Below are 18,238 nucleotides of genomic sequence, written 5' to 3'. Positions count from 1 at the left end.
AGAGCACTTGTCATTCTGGGCTTGAACTTCATCGTTTCTCAAGGATCCTCAGTTGTCCCTGGAAGGGGGAAGAGGCTGGAAGCTTGCACGATCCAGACACGATCCACTGGGTAAGATAGTAACAAAGGAAAAATACTCTGGCTGGTGTAGGACAGTAGTAAAGGATCTTTGATGGTTCCATGAAGTTCTCATTTCTTCTTTTATTTACTATAGAACTAATGTTTCTATACAGTCAAATAAGGTATGATTTCTGAAATTCAAAAATAATAACAAAAAATGTATTATACTTACTCCTTTCAGTACATCGTCTCGGTAACTACTGAACTTCATGAACAAAGTTATTTTCCAGCTTGTGTTACAGTTGACAGCATTTACCTTTGAGAAAAAACACAATCGGAGAATTATAAGGGTTGGTTGGGTTTGGTCTTTTTTTTTTTTAAAGCATTCTATTCTTCTACAAGAACACACCACTCTCAGGGTAGCAGGGAACATGGCTTAGTTACAGACATGTACAGTACCAAACATGGATCCTGAAGCTCTCAATACTTCATAATGATGGCGATGCTGGAGAAGATTCAGTGGGCAAAATGCTATTCTGTCTATTTACAATCACCCTGAATAGCTGCTGGAAGAGGACTTACTCTTGCTCATACCAGTGAGCATTTCAGAAACTCATACAAACCTCACGAAGCTCTCAGAGCCAGGAAAAATTGTGCCAAGAATAAGTACATTTCATCTTGTTTTTTTGAGGCCAAGCGGGAACCAACGTTTAATACTGGTACCTAGCATATGCTGGGGTTCTGGTTACCACAGGGCATAATACATCTCAGATTGACAATAACCTCTCCCCCAGTGAACTCACCTCTTTGCAGCCAGGGTTATCTAGAAGTTCAATGTTGCTAGCATGCAGAGGCTGCCCTGCATTGACTGGCATCAGTACAACTTTATCTCCCACAACAACCTGGAAGTCAGAAACAAAATGTAATTTTGACCTATGTATCCAATATAATCCTATCTATCCAATAAAATGAAGTAATGTTACATTTTTAAAAAATGACTCGAATGCATGCTCTAAGAATGGCACTTGGTGAACTTATCTGCAGGCAATTCACACACACATGGAATCTTTTTATTGGCCAGTTCTGTTCATGGGTGCCTCTGCAATTGCTTGGTTTGAAACTTGACACTAATGAGTCCTTGCATTCTCAGTAAGCATGTCACCCAGTTCAGCAGAAACTCAAGACCATGAAATAGATACATGAACCTATAAATTCCAGGAGCAGATCCGTTAATCTACAATTTGCATTAAGTACTCTTTATCCCATATATACTGCCAGCCAAAATGCAAAGAAAACTTAGAAAATAATCTGTAGTCAGATAGCAGGATTGTTTTCCCTCTGTTGCTGTCAGCCAGCCTCTTCCATCAATGTCTTTCATTTCACAAAAGCCTTAAGAAATTGCCTTTGAAAAGGCTTTTTTACCCAATGACTCCTCACTTTGTGTGCCATCTTCTGGCAAATGTCAGGACAGGATCAGGAGTTCTCTGATTCAGACTACAGAACTGCAAACTAGTAAGGAACATAGACCACTGGAAATTCAGAGAGAGGTGAACACACTCTATCTCCTTTCCTGTTACTCCCTAAACGATGTTTGGTGCTCAGCACAGGTACCGGATACAGCAGCTGAGAGATCTGCACTCCACAAGATGAAGTCCTAGACTCCTTGCAAGCAAATTCCCATGCCCTTGGAATTTAGTTATATAGACAAGGAGAAGAAATATATGAAAATGTCTCTGACCTAAAAAGTGCTTGAGACGTGCATATTGAGAATACAGTTCACACCTAGGAGGGGGGAAAAAAATCAATACACACAGATTGGTTGGCATTGGTCCCGATTTGCTTATGTTGTTCCCAGCAATTTTAAGTGCACACACACACAAAGACAAGAAGTCACTAAATGTGATTTTTGCTATATGAAATGCTGCAGAAGCCATGCTTTTTTGGAACACAAGTCAACAAAAATGTTTTCTGCATTGATCAGCACATTTCCTATGAAAAAAGCAGAGCCCAATCCAGACTTATGTAACTTCAATGCAGATGAATTTGGTCCACTTATTGCAGGGGTGAAACAGAAGGTTGCCTGTTCTTTACAAACACAGCTAAAATAAACAGTAGCAAAAGACAGTATCATCATGCTCAGACTACATGTAACAATCCTATTTGGTCCAAGTAATGAGAAAAGTTCACTAACAGAACCAAAAAAAATGATGACAAGGTGCCTTTACAGAACCTTACTTATACAATACATTCCTGCATGCCATGCTTCACACAAGACATTACTTACAGCCCGTTTTAAGAAGTTAAGACCAGACAATTCATTAATCAAAAAAACATCAGGCTTGCATCTTACAAAGTGGAATCAGGACTTCAAAATTATTGAAAGTACACCTGGACAATAATAACAGTGAGAGAACACATCATTGAGCATCCTATTTAAAAATAAATAAATAAAAACAGACGAAGGGGAAGATATCTTTTAATGCTTTCTGTGGTTATCATGGAGGCAACCAGTGGAAAGGAGAACTACACAGCTACTCTGCTCCACAGAAGAAACTGCTATGTGCGGTCATAGTTTCTGTCTCAATCTTCTAACCTGGTTCAAGTCCACATCAGTAACCTGCCCTCAATGCTGGCCAGCTCTGTCAGTTGCCATGGAAGCAATGAGATATCCCATGTTCTTCTACTTTCTTCTTTTTTTGCTTGTTTCTAACCTCCATTAGCGGTAGGGAAGGAAGGGACAGAGATACTTTAAGAGTGCTTGTTTCCTGTACACCCTCCACTAGCAATATAGAAAATGAAAGCAAAGTGAAGAGGGAATCCTTTTTTCTTACGCATGGAAGCTTTTGGCAAGCTGCAAGTCTGCTCTTTTGAATTCCTCCCATCCAATACCCATGCCCAAATACCCCACCCAGTTCATTTCTGACTCCAAATAATGTCCCTGTATGCCCAAGGCAATGCAGACAGAGCACACTCATGTGCACACATGCCCACTTGCCCACATTTCTGCCAGTAGAATTATTCTTTGTGGAGATTATTGAAGAGAACGCAACACATTCCCAAAGTTTTGCTCTGAAAAATTAAAAGTAACACCAGATCTTTCTTCTTTTCCTTAGATAACCATAGGCACAGCCAACCACAGGATGCTGCAAACCAGCGGTCAGCTAATAGCTTGACTGGTTGCCTGGACTCTTTCCTCACACATACAAATGAAATCCTTAAAAAATCCTTCCCAAATGAAACCCTGTGTGTATCTGACACACAGCTCTTGAGATTTTAATTCCTAATTCATTTGACAGAACTCTTGTTTTTTCTGGTCTAGATAATAAAATTCCAGAGAATGATGAAATTTCATATTGAAACCAACAAGCATTCAGCTTTTGAATTCAAGATAAACCTCCAAGGTCCTTCAGTCTTGAATGCAGCAGCGTTCTTCTAAATTTATTCAACCATAGTTGCCTGTGACTTGGCGGTGAGGCCACACTGAAACTAGGAAGAGCCACATCCAAAACCCACTGCTTTGGCTTCTAGATGGGGTATCAGGTCTGGCATCACTTAGAGCAATTCTATGACTGCATATAAATTCAGTAAATCCACCTAACAGCTACATCTACCCTGTAACCAAGAAGTCGGACCGAATACTCTAGTACAGTGATGGTACAGCACAATGACTGCCCGTCACCAGAAGCTGTATTAGCTGTTAAGATGCAGAAGCATTGATTTCAGTTTGGACTAATTATCCAAGTAGGTTACCAGGCACACTGAAGGCTCTGCTGCTCCATCTTCATCACTTTTGTGTTATAAGCACATCTGCCAATCATACTGTTGACACGTATCAAAGACTGGGAGAATTAGAATTTTCTCATGGATGGCTGGCCATTCCCAAAGTTCGAGACCAACAATTGCCTTGTCATGCTGCAAGATCAAGTTTTCAAACAACTAAAACGGCAGACAAGCAAAAATGAATTCCACACAAAGCTAATCCTGCTATCAGTGCAAATCTTGCTTTTCAGCCTAACTGGAACCAGCTCTGACCTTTATCAGTCATATCTCCCATTGAAGGAGAACCGAGATATGCAAAAAACATTGCAGAGTTATGCCAATTACTGTAAAATTTTGGCAATATTTTTCATTATTTGCATAACTAACCAGTTGCTGTAGAAGCTAAGCTTTTTTTTTCAGAAAAATAATTTTTAGAACACTTCACAAGGCTACACAGCCACAATGACTTACCAGAAAAGTCACTCACATGACTTCCTGTATCATAGTTTCCCCCAGACAAAACCACTTTATTTTCTTTTGGATCTACCTTGCCTGGGTTCTCTGACACAGCAGTCACCCAAGCACTCAATACTCACTTCTACCATTCTAGAGACAGATTCTGTAAAAACTTTCTAAAATTTATTTTCTCAGGGAAATTTCCTTTTATAGCACAGAAACTGAAAATAGAAGGGAAAGGAAAAAAAAAAAAAAGGAGAGAGAAAAATTCCTAAACAGAGTAAATAGAGTAAGGGCCTGATATACCAAGCTAATTCCCTGTGCTGAGAAAGAAGAAAACTGTAACAAATAAATAAAATCTAAACATTTTAAAAGCTAACCTAGTGGCTGGGTAAAGTGACGCCAGCTTATAAGGTATCAGGTGCTTCATTATGTGTGTCCTCCAGAAACCAGTCTTTTAACGGGCACCTCTGTGAGCAACTGAGAGGGAAGGGGTGGGTACAAGGCTGGAGCCTCTCTTGGCCTGCGAGGGACAAATGAAAGACCTCTCATATCGCTTGCTACTCCTGTCCCCCTGAACAGCACCCGCCTGGTTTATGAGTCTGTTGAAAGAGTGGAAACCTGTCAGACCACTTTTGAGAAAGCTACTGAAGTCTAGTGTTTAGCAGGTGAAGATTGCAAATAAAATTATCAAGATCTATTTGGGCCTAGAAAGAGGAAGAAAAACCTGGGTCTCGAGACTTCCCCATTTAAAATATAATTGAGAGCTCCCAGCTCTGAAAGGGAACACATCTGCTGACAGAAAATGAGCAGCAGGCAGTTTCCAAAAGAGGCTATTAAGTTAAGAGAAAATCTGACAGTTTCTCAGGCAGCCTTTTTAATACAGATACTGCTAAATATGGCCTCATAGGGAATAAAATAGGAGAGAGGTCAGCAGAGATCCACCTGTGGAGTGTGATGCTACAGTGATATGTAAACTTTCCAGTCCAGCAAAACTGCTTCCAAACCCTCACATTTCTTGTGTGTCCACATTGGTGTCAAATTAAATCAAAACTCTACAACACTGAGGATGACTTTTAAGACCTCATTTTGATCATTCTGCTCCAAGTGTAAGGGCTTGCGATGGCTTTGCAGATCACACTATGAGAACCCCAGGTCTTCACTCTGGAAAGCATGACATGCACTTATTTCCCAGGCATGAAAAATTAAGAAGATGCTGAATTTACGGTATTCTAAGAAATTAAGCCAAAACCTTAAAGCAGTAAGTCACTTCTTTTCTTTCCAAAGAGTGAAAGGAATATCAGCTTAACGTTTGATCCACAATACTTCTCTTGCCTAGCTGAAAGGCCATGCAGAGGTGCCCACAGGTCTATTCATGCTTGCTCCTTTTCTCTGGAACTGGCTTGGGGAAAAGGGAGAGGTTTTCACATACCCTTCTGATTGCTACATATAACAGGGAAAGACTATGACTTCAGTGGATTCTGACCATTAGCTGGGAATACAATCCTTCCCCTCCTCACAACATATTGCCAAAAGGAACTGCAAGCAACCACACTCATCCTGGACAGCATCCCAAGAGCTGGGTAACCACAAAGTTAATGAGAGAAAGAAAATACATGAGAAAACAGGCATTCCCGTCTGTGATTCTGTGAGGGCTCTTTCACTTAGTACTTCACAAGGGAGGGTGGCCAAACATTCCCAGCCAGGTCCCCAGAATAAAACCATACAAGTCCACCATGTAGCCTTCTCAGAGGTGGATCTGAATTTTCCACAGTGGGCCCTTAAACAAGCCACAGCTGACTGAATGAAGAACTGAGTTTTGACCTCAAGGTACAGATCTCAGATCTGTAGCAAAGAGCTCTCCTGTGCTTTCTTCCTCTTACCAATACACAGTACTCCCACTGAAACCTACCCAGAAAACACCCACCGGACAATCAAAAACCAATTTTAGTCACAGAAGCCACTCTTGTGTTGAGAGGGGATAGATTTAAAGGAACCTGTGTATCTTCTAGAGACACTCTCTGCTGACTTTTTCACAAAATTTTGCCTAAAATTTGAGAGTTTAATTAGACACTAAAGGCTCTTAAATAAAGAAAAAATGAAACACAAAAATATACCAATGTTTTTCCTCTAATGTAAACCAGCATATAACAGGTGGACTTCACAAAACTGCCCAAACACAGGTCAGCAGAGGCTCAAATGAATGTGGCAACACTTCAGATTCCAGACCATATAGTTTGGTAAAACTTCCAGTTAGATATAAAAGCTAATAGTCCAAAGTACTGTTTTTTTGTTTGTTTGTTTCCTGAACAATTTATGCCAGTAGCAAAGAAACTATGCATCCTCTGTAAATTTTCTGCCTTCTCCCTCTTATACATTCAGTATTTCCACGTACATTGTCACCTTCACTCCTCAGTTTCCAGAATGGCTGTATATAAAACCAGGATCCCTCATTCCCTGCAGCATCCAGAGACACCCGCATAGCATTCTTCTCTAGCAGAGCTGGCAATCTCTTATTGACTGTGAGGTATTTGTTACTTTTTATGTGCAGTAGCTGTGAACAAATAACAATTTAAAAAATTAGTATAGCTTTTCCTTTTCCTCCCTCAGTCAAAGAGCAGGCATGGGATTTCATACCATAGTGATTTTTCATAACATACATAAGCAAGGACAAAATAAAACAAGAAGAGAGTTCCCAAAGTATACTGCAGTTTAGGAAAACAGATGCTGTATAACAGACTGACAGAATTACACCTGTGATCAGTTTTTACAACATGCACTACACAGACAGAGCCAGGGTCAATAATAGTGTTATGTTCAGGAACTTCACAAGGAAGTTGTACTGCACTTAAGAACATAACTTCTGTCTCATTTATATGTCACAAAGTACAAATGACTTCAGTGATTTAAAGGGAACTGCACAGCACCTCTACAGTATGATTTTGAAATAAATCTTGAAAATATGTAAATAATATATATAATAATATATAAATATATATATATTTACATTCAGATTCTAGACTACAACAAAAATTGCACATAAAATGTAGATTTTGGCACATTATTTAAACATGAATATGTAGTACTTCTGGTAGCCTTTAAATCAGACAGAAAAACACAATACTGTAAACTTTACCAAGTTCTGTTTACCCGAGCTTTGACAATCCAGATTACTGTGGTTAGTTTCATTTTCACCACACCCTTGAAATGAAACAACTGTTTCCTTTTCAGCTCTGAGAGAAGGCAGATGTATTTTAATAAGTTTACCTGTATGACGTTGCTGTATTTTACAATTTCACCCAACAGCTTTCTGTTCTCACTTTCATTCTGCTTTTGTTCCAGTTCCGCTGCATGCTGCAAAAGAATTATCATTTCTTTAAATTCTACAAAACTAATATCTGAATTCAGCTACTGGAACAGATAGTGTAAAAAGAAAATAGCACCATATTAAAAATGCCTCCTGCAAGCATTGTTCTACTGAAAAAATTAGTGCCCCTCTCTTCCTACAGCATGATTTTCTGAACAATAATCACCTGACATCATTCTGGTTTTTATTACCCAAAATAGAAACTCATTCACAATTTATTGATCGCACTTGAAATGCATGCTAACACACCCTACCGAGCATGCTATTTTAAACATTTTCAAACCAGAAAAATAGTTCCAGGTGCTTTATTTTCATCCCAACGGAGGAAAAAGAAGGGCCTATGGTTACCTTCTCCCTGTCAGCATTATTTTTACTTGTTTTGTAATTACATACAAATGCTTTGTACATAAATTGTATATTTAATATATTGTATAATAAAACAAAACCAGTGGATCACATTTTGCAAGAGTAAGGCCAACCACAACCGTCTGGGTCAAACACAACCACAGAACAAAACTTCAACTCCTTGCTCTAATTGCTCTGTAGAGCTCTAGGCACACACCATGTGTCTTTATTGTGTTTTTTAACAGGATGTACCAACAACCTCTCTACTGGACATGAAACGGTAGCAACCACATTTGATAGCATTGTTTCACTTAGTCTTATGCATCCAATTATAACATCAGGCCAGCTCTTTTTCAGTGACAGATTTGCTCCTCAACATGCATATCTTGTATTTGATGCAACATTCAATCTGCCCAAACAGTTCTTGAAAGAATAATCTAGTCTGAAAGCAAAGACAATTGCAACTCTGAGGAATTTCCAGACTAAAGCATGGATAGCACCTCTTTGTCCACCCCTCTGCCCAGCTCCTGTAAAGGAGTTCTAAAATAATCACATGATTTAAACCAGGACCCATTCTTGGTTCTATTAACTCCATTTTTAACTTTATAAGCAAGTATTATTGCTTTCAGAAGCTTGATAGCACGAAGGCACAGCCCCTAGTCCAAATGAAACCACAGCCTAAAGCAAGACAAAAACCAGGGCTGGGGCAATAAATGCCAGTCAGGAGGTAGGAGAGCTAAGAAAGGAGAAGGCTGCTACTGTGGCATAATACCAATCATGATGGTTCCCAAGGCACTTGTTATTGTTTTTCATTCTGTTGTTACTCTACAGCCTGCAGATTGAGATAAGATTGCAAATACAGATGTCTCTTACTTGAAGTTTCTTCAGCAGTGCTGCTTCTGTATGGTTTCCTTGTTTGGCTTGTTTGGCTTTCCAGTACTGCTTCTGGGCTGAATATCGGTTCATAGGACACACCTTGAAAAGGCAGTCTGTAGAAGATTGAAAGAAATACTCATAAGTAGTGTTGAAAGACACTTCCTTTGTTTGTAAGTATGCTTTGGTTGATTTTCTTTTTCCAGAAATGGCTTGGTTATGACAATGTTCAAGTGCAGTCAGAAAACAGTTTGATGGAAGGAATACTATAAACAGGGTGGTATAATATCTGAGTTGACCATAAAGCCTTTGACACATCACACACTTTCCCCTGAGAAACCCCTCTGCAACCCCTGCATGGCTGGGAGCCTGCCCACATGCTAGACTGCCTCCAGCTTTGTTAGTACTCTTTGCTGCAGCACAAATTTACAGATGTGTTGTCTGAAGGCATGTGACTTTGGAAACTTGAAATAGTTGTCTCGCTTTCTGTATGTCATACACCTGGTTACCCTGTTCCTTTTGGCACAGCTAACACAAAGGATTACACAGACATTCAGCTGCAAGCTATCACAAAGGTCAATACACTGTTGCATGTGCCTGCTGTAAGATTGATTAAAAAAACTAGCAGTAAAAACAACGTCACAGAAAGTGAACTCCATGTTCGCCTTCCCAGCACCCAGCTGACCACAGCTGAGTGTCAAAAGCTCCTCACTGCAGCAGGGTCCTTTCCAAGGCTTTGGCTGCTCATCACAGAAAACCTCATTGCAGCTCTGCCATGGTGTGGGAGGACAGATGTTTTCACTGGCCCTGGCAAGAGCACAGCCCTGTAGACCTTCCTCTGCCTGCCTGCTCTCCAGGTACTGCCGCCACACGGCCCTCTACCACACTGCCTTATGCCTGGGCTGTGCTCACTGCAGGGACTTGGAAGGATTACTCTTGCTTCATTTCCTGTCACAATACTCACATTTAATGGCAAAATTAGTGGGATGTCTGAAGAATACATTCCCATGATAGCAGCCAGCATAATAGTAATAAGAGCACACTGACCCGAGCAACAACACAATCCCACGGCATTTGGATCAGTGAGGTCCCAACATGGCCTACTGTCTTTAATGGTGCTCATCTTCACACCACCATCCAAAACTAAATGCATAAAACTAACAAAAACAAATATGAAGAAGATGTTGGCATAGGGAGTCTGTGGAGGTTGGTGAAGGGCCCTCAGGCATGGCCTGGTTGTTGCCAGCACCACCATGCTGGGCCCACCTCTCCTCACAGGCATGGCCTCTATCTACGTGTCCTGCAGCTCCAGCTGTGCTCATGAGAGGACACCGGGGCTGAGACAGCGTGGACAGAAGTAACGGCACCCCCAGGCACTTTGTTCTCCAAGAGACCAGGCAAAAAGAAAGCTGTGGGGTGCTTCCCATAGTGCCTGTTCAATTGTTAATGTTAATTGGCAACGAATTAAATTTCATTAAATTCCCTGACTCAAGACTTTGGGCTTTTTTTGGCCTGTGACAGTTCTATAGCCTGGAAATTGAGGCTCAGGAACCTCTAAGTTAAATGGTTCCTCCAAATCTGACTTCTTTTAAAGTGATAAAAGATACCCAGTCTTGCGTGGTCCTGAGCAGCAATTACTCTAACAGCTAGACTTGAAAGACATTTTCTTTAGCAAATGCTGGTAATGATCCTTTCACACCCCAGAAGAAGGGAGTGGGAAGTATTAATTAGCAAACAGAGTTTTGCTGTGAGATTAATAAGAACATACAGGCTTGTATGTGTATTATAATACAAAACTGTTCCCTGACACAGGTTGGGATTTGCAGGTGCCAAAGGGAGGTCCCAAATTATTAGCCCTCCATATTTCAGTGTCAAGCACTCTCAGAGAATTAACTCACCCACAGAGGAGAAAGATCTCTGAAGAATTCCTCCCTTTCTCCATGCTCTGTGTTTGGGTCTCACAAAGGTAGGGACCAAATAGATTCTATCACATATCACAGAATAATTTTAAAATAGTTCTCTCTACCCTCAGCTCTCCTGCTATTGTCTTGGAAAAGACTACCTTTCCAACAGCACTGTACAGTCAGCCTCACCTCTGTTGCAAAAGGTGCTGCAGTACTAAATAGCAACCACAACATCCAGACTAAGTACATGTTCCAGATATGCTGGATCAATGTGTAAGTAACCCTGCTGAATTTACTGACCTTGCATGTCATTTTTAAATGCTGTGGAATCTACTCATACACTCACTACTGTCACAAAAATGTCAACAGGGGAAGCTATGGAGTTCTAATCAGAAATCACAGCTTGAGTTTTTAATCACTGTCAGGTTGGCAGCAGATGGCTTCTATTTGACAATGCTGTTTACTCACCATCTAATTCCTAGATGGAGTTTACATCTGCAGTTGCTAACTACGCTCTCCAATCCACAACAGCAGGTGGGAAGTCCTGTGCATCACATATGATGAGGAAAGTTTCCTAAATCTGTTCTACCCTTGAATGGAAATTCAAGTGTCAAACTCATAACACCTCTCTATAGAAGATGCTAGATATGAAGGCAAATCTTATTCTCATTTTAAACACTGACAATTCAATGTAATTACTTTTCAATGCAGGAAAGAAGAAGATATTCAGTTCAACATATCCAACAAATCACGATTTGTCAGGAGTTACTGAAACCAAATTGCAGTAGGAACACCTCTGTACACAATACAAGAGGAGAGGGAAATCTAGCATGAAGATTGGCCATGTCCTTACTAAATACATAAAATGAACTCTCATTACTTAGCAAAATAAATCAGGCAGGATTCTCAGGTACAAACAGGCACAGTTAAGCACAGCTATCTAAAGCTAGTGCTGCCAAAACCGCTAGTAATACTGTGCCACAAGTTGCTCCCAGCACCTGCATCCCCCAGAGCTAACTGCTGCAGTGCTGGCTCTCATTACACAACCTAAGCTGCAATGCTTTTGGTTCTGCAAACTTGTCATTTAGTGTCTCATATATTGGCCGAAATGCCACATATTGCATATTGTCACATCATGACTTCAATTGGATTGCCTCCTCCCTTCACAGCAGTCAATCTTCCTTCAACACCCATAGGAGTAAAATCTGTCCACAGAAAGGCCACCGGTAGAAGTTTCCTTGACATTCACCAACAGGCCTGACTGGTCTGCTCCCTAATCACAGGCCTGTGCTGCTTTTCCTAGAAAAAAATGTTACAAATCTTTATCAAAGCAAACCCTGCCACCTTGCAGAGATACTTACTTTTATTCAAAGGAGAACATTTACAATGAGAACTATATTACACAGCCCAAAGTATATGAAAACCCTCTGGATAACTTTTACAATACTCTAATCAGAATCAAAGAAGGCAAAAAAAATTACACCACCCGTCCCTCCCCCCAAAATAAACAATCCATACTGTTAAATCATACTGTATGTTGAAGAAGATCATAGGACGAGAAATCAGCTATTATTTTCTGTAACAGTCTACAATTAATGTGCCTTCTCAGAACACATCTTGAAATACTTACTTTTCTAAAGTAACTACTCTCTTTTTATAGGACCAGTTTTCATTTCTCATTTACTCCACACACATCCTGCTACTTCAGTAAACACACAGCTTCCCACCTTTATGCAGAGTGTCAAAGCACAGTACTACCACTCTGCACAGACATGCAACACATATATAGACATATAATCATTACTGCAGGTTTATTTTTCACAAAGTTGGGTGAATATTTCCCCGTGATACTACTTAAAGAAATGGAAACAGAACAGGTGCTACATAGCCTCAGCCACATAGCTAAATCTACAGCCATGCTGCAAAAGTCTTCCTGAGTTTCAGTCTTATGCTTAAAAGTTGTGCTTCTGAGAACTTATTTTAAAAACTATTATTATTTTCTTCAATTTAGAGAAGAAAAAAACTCACACTCTTTGTTTCCATACAAGGTCGGTTTTGTTGGTTTTTTTTGCTTGTTTGCCTTTTTTTTTTTTCCCCAGATTCGAGATACATTAAAAATAGTTCACCTGTTGATTTTTTTTTTTTCCTCTGGTCTTTTATAGTTACTTTTATGAGAGTAACAGTAGAACACTAAGAACACTATATTCAAGCTTTGTGATCCTAAACATCAGGAAAAAAAAGCAGTCCCTGCCCTATAGAAGCTATAGTTTAAATTAACAGGAAAGAAAAGAAACTGAAAGCAACTTTCTTTACTTTATGGAGCTTTGTATGAATGCTTCTCTTCCTTAGGACACAAGTTAAGTAGGCACTATGAAAAGTAAGCAAATTGCTTTAAAGCAAACAGCTTAAAAGTATCATCCAATTTCACTTACTAAACTTTCATGTGTTTAATTTCTGCAGTTCCATCAATTCTTTCATACCTCCAAAGGCAAAATCAGAATTGCCTATGCACAAAGTGAAGATGGAAAAAAAAAAAAATCTCCTCTCCCACTCTTCCCCACACACTCACTTTTTTAAAAAAATGTACAAATGCTTATAAAAATGAATATTTTTAAATGAATAAAATATTATAAAAATATGTTTTCTTTACAAAATGCAAAGAAAGGGGAACTCCTCTCTTCCTCTCCCTGGCTGCAGAGGGCTCCCCCTTACCTAAATGAACCTTACCCTCCTATACTACACCTTCACTTGCTAGAAAGTAAGAAAATATGACAATTTGCCACTGTGGAGAGATATATCAATTACTTATTTTATAAGGAAAAAAATGGCATTTATTAGTTTACTACCAAAAGATGGAAAGCAGCAATTCCCAGAGTGCAGGAAACAATCCACAGTGGATGCACTCAGCACCAAACTGCCCATATGTCTAAGCCTGCAAATGCGCACAAAATTTAAAGAAGGTAATAGTGAGAAGAACAAACATATACGGCACGTCCTCTGAACAAAAAACAACTATACCCAGGAAGTCTGAAAAGGAAAAGAACTCCTCTTATACCTTTTAAATGTTTCTTGATATTGCATAAGGATGGCTTAGAACAGTATTTGTCATTGCCTTTTTTTGTTGTTGTTGGTAAGGTATTAGAAATTCAACTCCTAGCCATCACAGAAGATATTCAGTTATGTGGAGAACTAGCAAAACTATGGCTTTACTCAAAGCAGCAGAATGACAAATGGGAAGTGGTAGGTCTGTTAAATCAAAATGTGTACCAATCTACTTGTTTTGAAGAAATTACAGAAAGCTAAAAGGAGCTGACATTAGAATGGAAAGAGAGGAATAAAAGGGAAAAAGGAGGAAGACGTGGGGCCATGAAGAATCATAAGGTGGACAATGGAAAAAGCAATCAGGAATCTGAGAAGAAAATGAAAGTGTCTATCGAACTGAAACAAGGAGAAAGCCTAAGAACAAACCACAATGATGTAGGAAAAGGCAAGTAAAGAAGAAAATGGCAGAAGGCAGAGGAAAGCATGGGAAGAGGAAAGGAGAAGTAGAAGAGGAACAGACTAAACACCGAGACAAAAGCAAGAAATCACCTGTTTGAGAACTCAAACATTGACTACATTGCAGGTGCCTCAAGAAAAAGAAGTATGAAATGCAGAGAATTTAAAATCAGTTTAAGAACTTAAGTCATTTTCAATTCAAACTAGAAAAGACTCCTGTGCTCCTTTTTCAGAGTTGCTAAATTTGACCAACAAGCAGGTCTTACCAGAGCCATTTTAGACCTTGGAAGCTGAAATTGTTTCCCACCAGAGATAACAACATCAAGCCAAAGTGTGCTTATGGTCACAGTTTAGGGAAACCTGCAGTTCTGTTGCTCATGATATGCCTTTTCTTCATGTGAACATGATTTATTGCACATGCTATTCTTCCTAGTAACAGTGAATCTGCTCCTGCAATGTGGAAAGCATTTCCACCATCACACTAAGTGCTTTAGCTCATAAACTTCAGACAGAATTAGGACAAGAAGCACCTGGCTTCATCAGTCCCTTAAATACAACCGCAAAATAGTAAATGCTTCTTTTTTTTCAACAGACTTCAGGAAACATGTGTTGGACCAAACTCTGCCCTCCTTTACAGTGATGCAAATCTTGATGTGCATACTGTTAAACAGAAAGCCACTCCAGAGTCATTCCAGTGTGACTGAAGGGGAAATATGGAACACAGCTTCTTTATATGGACAGAAAATGAAAAGGAGCCACTGTTTTCCTTAGTTTAACAATACTCTGTTTTGTAGGATGTTCTGAAACAACTAGAATAGCTACCACCCACTCCAAAAAAAAAAAAAAAAAGAAAGTAAACACACAACAAAAATGAAACTGCTATTTTGAGACATCTCTTTACGTTGGCTTTCAGTTCAGACCAACATCTCTGTACCTAAATTTGATCTCTGAGTGAACTCTGTAGGAGGGGTACAAGTAGTTAGAAAACACAAATTTTTTGTTGCTTTTTGGAGGCAGGGAGGAAGGAGGCAGAATTGATAAAATATTACCAAAAAACGAGCAAACAGTCCTCTGATGTTCATTTTCAGAGTCAGTCCTTGGAATCTAAACATCTTGTTAGAAACTTGCCTTTCTCATACTTCTTTGACTTGTAGGTCGTGCTCTAACCTCACATCAACACCAGTTTCAACTATGAGTGATAAAAACACTGTAAACCATACAGACAGCAGTTCCTATTACTAAAGAGGCCCTACTCTTCCTGCTGTTAGATGCTATTTTTAGTTACTTATGTCTAATCATTCAATTAATCATTCCTGCCTAAGTCATCTTTTTATGTCAAGAACCTACTTAAAGCATTTTTGTTTGTTTTATTAACTTCATGATTTTAATTTAATCTTATTTCCCAGCAGATTCTTGGGGAGAAAAGCATGTATTTTGCTTACATTTCTTGGTTATATGAAGAACTTTTAGCAGCTCTTTTGCCTTGGTGCTTTTGAACATAAATAAGAAATTTAACAGAGTGGCAGAGACGTGCTGTGATTGGCCTTATAATACAGACATCTAATTGTCACAGTGTTCCCAGTCCTCAAAAGTTTTGTACTGTCCATGCTTCATAGGTGATTATTAGGGCACAGCTTTAAAATACTCTTGAGAGGTCTGTATACACTCACCACCTGCCTCCATCTCATAGCTCCTACCTGATCTAGGCTGTTGCAGGTATGTATGTCATCTTCACTGTAAACTGAGTGTCATCTATCCCAAGACTGCCTAGGCAGAGCAAAAGTCCCGAGGTGCAGCTCTGTGGTAGCAAGCACTAAGTTCCAATTAGACAGTGAGTCTCTACTGTGTTCTAAACAAAACCCCTGCTATTCCCAGTTTCCTTAGGATTAGACTTTTATAGCAAAGAAGAAGACAACCAATTACAGTTTTTATCTTTGCTGCAGCCCTTCCATGACTGCCACTCGTCATGTATGAAAATGCTACTAGATGCTAGATGGGGCACTAACAACATAGCCATGATGTTACAGCCTGGTGGGTTGCATCTATTAAGGCCACAAAACTCACTTTTGCACTGATTTAGCTTCTCCTGCAGGTCTTGCAGTTCAGCCAAATACGCATGCTATCACAATGCCAGCACAAGCTGGGCAAGCCACTCCAAAATTGTCAGGTATGGGCACGCCCTAAAACAGAAAGGGATAAGGAATGACAGGAAGAGAGACTGCTGGAGCCAAAAGAGAGCTAAGAGGCAGCAATGAGGAAGAGGAGAGAAGTAGCTAGTAACAAGATTTGGGGCTGGGAAGAAAGGTGAAGAGAGGGGATCCCAAGAAGTAGATACATGAGTTAGAAGAAAAGAAAGCTTGGATGCTGGGGAGAAGGAGTAGGGGGAACTAGAGGTAAAGAGATGTGTTATGAAAGCAACAGAATGACATCACAACAAGAACACAGCCAAAACTGTCTACAACTAATAGAAAACATTCCCCTGCAAGCAGCTGGGATGCAACTCAGGAGCACAGTCTTTGCATTCCCCTACCAGCAAAGAACAGCTGTAGGTTTTCTCTGTGTCTCATTCCCTTCCGATGTCTGATCTACATGCACACGTACACTACTGCCACCATTAGTGGCATGCCATTAGTGCTGTGATTTCAAAAACCTTGCACCCTGGATCAAAGAGTCCAAACCTTCCTGATGCTGTTGAAATAATGTTTTGGGAGGGAAAACTCAACAAAGAATGCTATCACCTTTTTCCTTCTTTGTCTTTCCAAGTTAAGAAAGAACATCACAACCACAATAAAAGAACTCTTCTGAAGTTATAAAATCAAGCACTCAAAAGTCAGGCAATGAAAAACTCAAGGTTGTCTTTTTAACCTCTGTTTATCTCCTCAACTGCAGGCATTTCAACATATTTTGCAATTGCTCTATCACATGCAAATCTTTTCCAACGACTCCTGGCTCATCTAGAAACTTAGATATGTTCTACTTTGGGAACAAATCAGGGTGGTGAAGTGAGAGAACTGTACCAAGAATGCCCACGTGAACTTTTGTGCAAGATTCAAGCTGTGAACTAAACATATATTTTCAGACAGTGAGAAGATGAAATCACAGCTAGGTAGCTTGAAAGCCACACTGGAGAACTAGATGCTATCCCCATCTCTGCTATAAAGTTCCATGATCATATTCCATGATGTTGTGCAAGTAACTGAGACTTATCACTATTAGTTTCTAAGTATATGCCCTCATTTTCCAGTTTCCAAGATCTGCAGATGTGCTGAATGTTGGAACTGGAACCAACTGGTGATGTTTCCTGAATATGTGGTGGAAAATAAACTCTGAATACTCTGGGAAAACAGAGCTTCAGTCTCTCAATTCTTTAAACACTTTTTTTTTTTGCCATAGTATATACATGCCACAATGTTACATTGAAACCCTGAAAATAAGGTTAAGCACCTCTGTTTCACCCCTTGAAATAGACACAATCAGTGATGATCTGGGGCATGAAATGTGTTTCATTTGCTGTAAACCGGGAAAGCCGTTACTGTCCTTTTAACAGGTGTGCTTCAAGGTCTATTTAAGCCAACAGAAGTCTGGATCAGGCTAGCAAGTATCCACTTTCGTGCAGCTAGAGTTCATGGCTTAAATTAAGTACAAACAAGACCCTGAAAGGTTTTATTTCCTTCCCTGCATATAAACACACAGAACTTCTGATACCACAAGAGTATTTTTGGCATTCAAGTAGAAACTGCATGTTGTCAGTGCTTTGTTATTTTTTCCATCAAGCAAAACAGTGGAATTATCCACATCTAATCTACAAGCCCATGTCTAAAAAAGTTGAGAAAAATGAGACATGGTTTTAAGGGAAAACAAAACAAAAAACTGACAAAATACTGGGGGTAGTCTTTATAACACTTGTTCATCTTTAAAAAAAAAAAACACTGCAGCAACTCCAGTAGTTGTGAACCTCATGAGCTTGTTTCCCATTT

The 18,238-nt window shown here is 39.7% G+C and overlaps 1 protein-coding gene across 7 annotated transcripts in view; it reads right to left on the bottom strand.

Moving 5' to 3' along the window:
• The window catches only part of ITPR2 (inositol 1,4,5-trisphosphate receptor type 2), a 276,712-nt gene that overhangs the window by 226,190 nt on the left and 32,284 nt on the right, over positions 1–18,238 (bottom strand). For 6 of the 7 annotated variants that reach the window (XM_067000454.1, XM_067000431.1, XM_067000435.1 and 3 more), the window contains 5 exons: positions 8,860–8,975; positions 7,542–7,628; positions 6,670–6,828; positions 863–961; positions 292–375 (listed from right to left, as the gene is read on the bottom strand). In XM_067000454.1, coding sequence (XP_066856555.1) covers positions 292–375; positions 863–961; positions 6,670–6,828; positions 7,542–7,628; positions 8,860–8,975 — 545 coding nt within the window. Of the gene's footprint in view, positions 1–291; positions 376–862; positions 962–2,343; positions 2,463–6,669; positions 6,829–7,541; positions 7,629–8,859; positions 8,976–18,238 lie in introns of those variants that run through there. The other variant, XM_067000465.1, reaches the window with a different exon arrangement.

This window comes from Anser cygnoides, chromosome 1 (genome assembly GCF_040182565.1).
Source record: "Anser cygnoides isolate HZ-2024a breed goose chromosome 1, Taihu_goose_T2T_genome, whole genome shotgun sequence".
Taxonomy (NCBI): Eukaryota; Metazoa; Chordata; class Aves; order Anseriformes; family Anatidae; genus Anser; species Anser cygnoides.
Note: the sequence above shows the minus strand (reverse complement) of the source record. Positions and strands in the feature narration are given on the sequence as shown.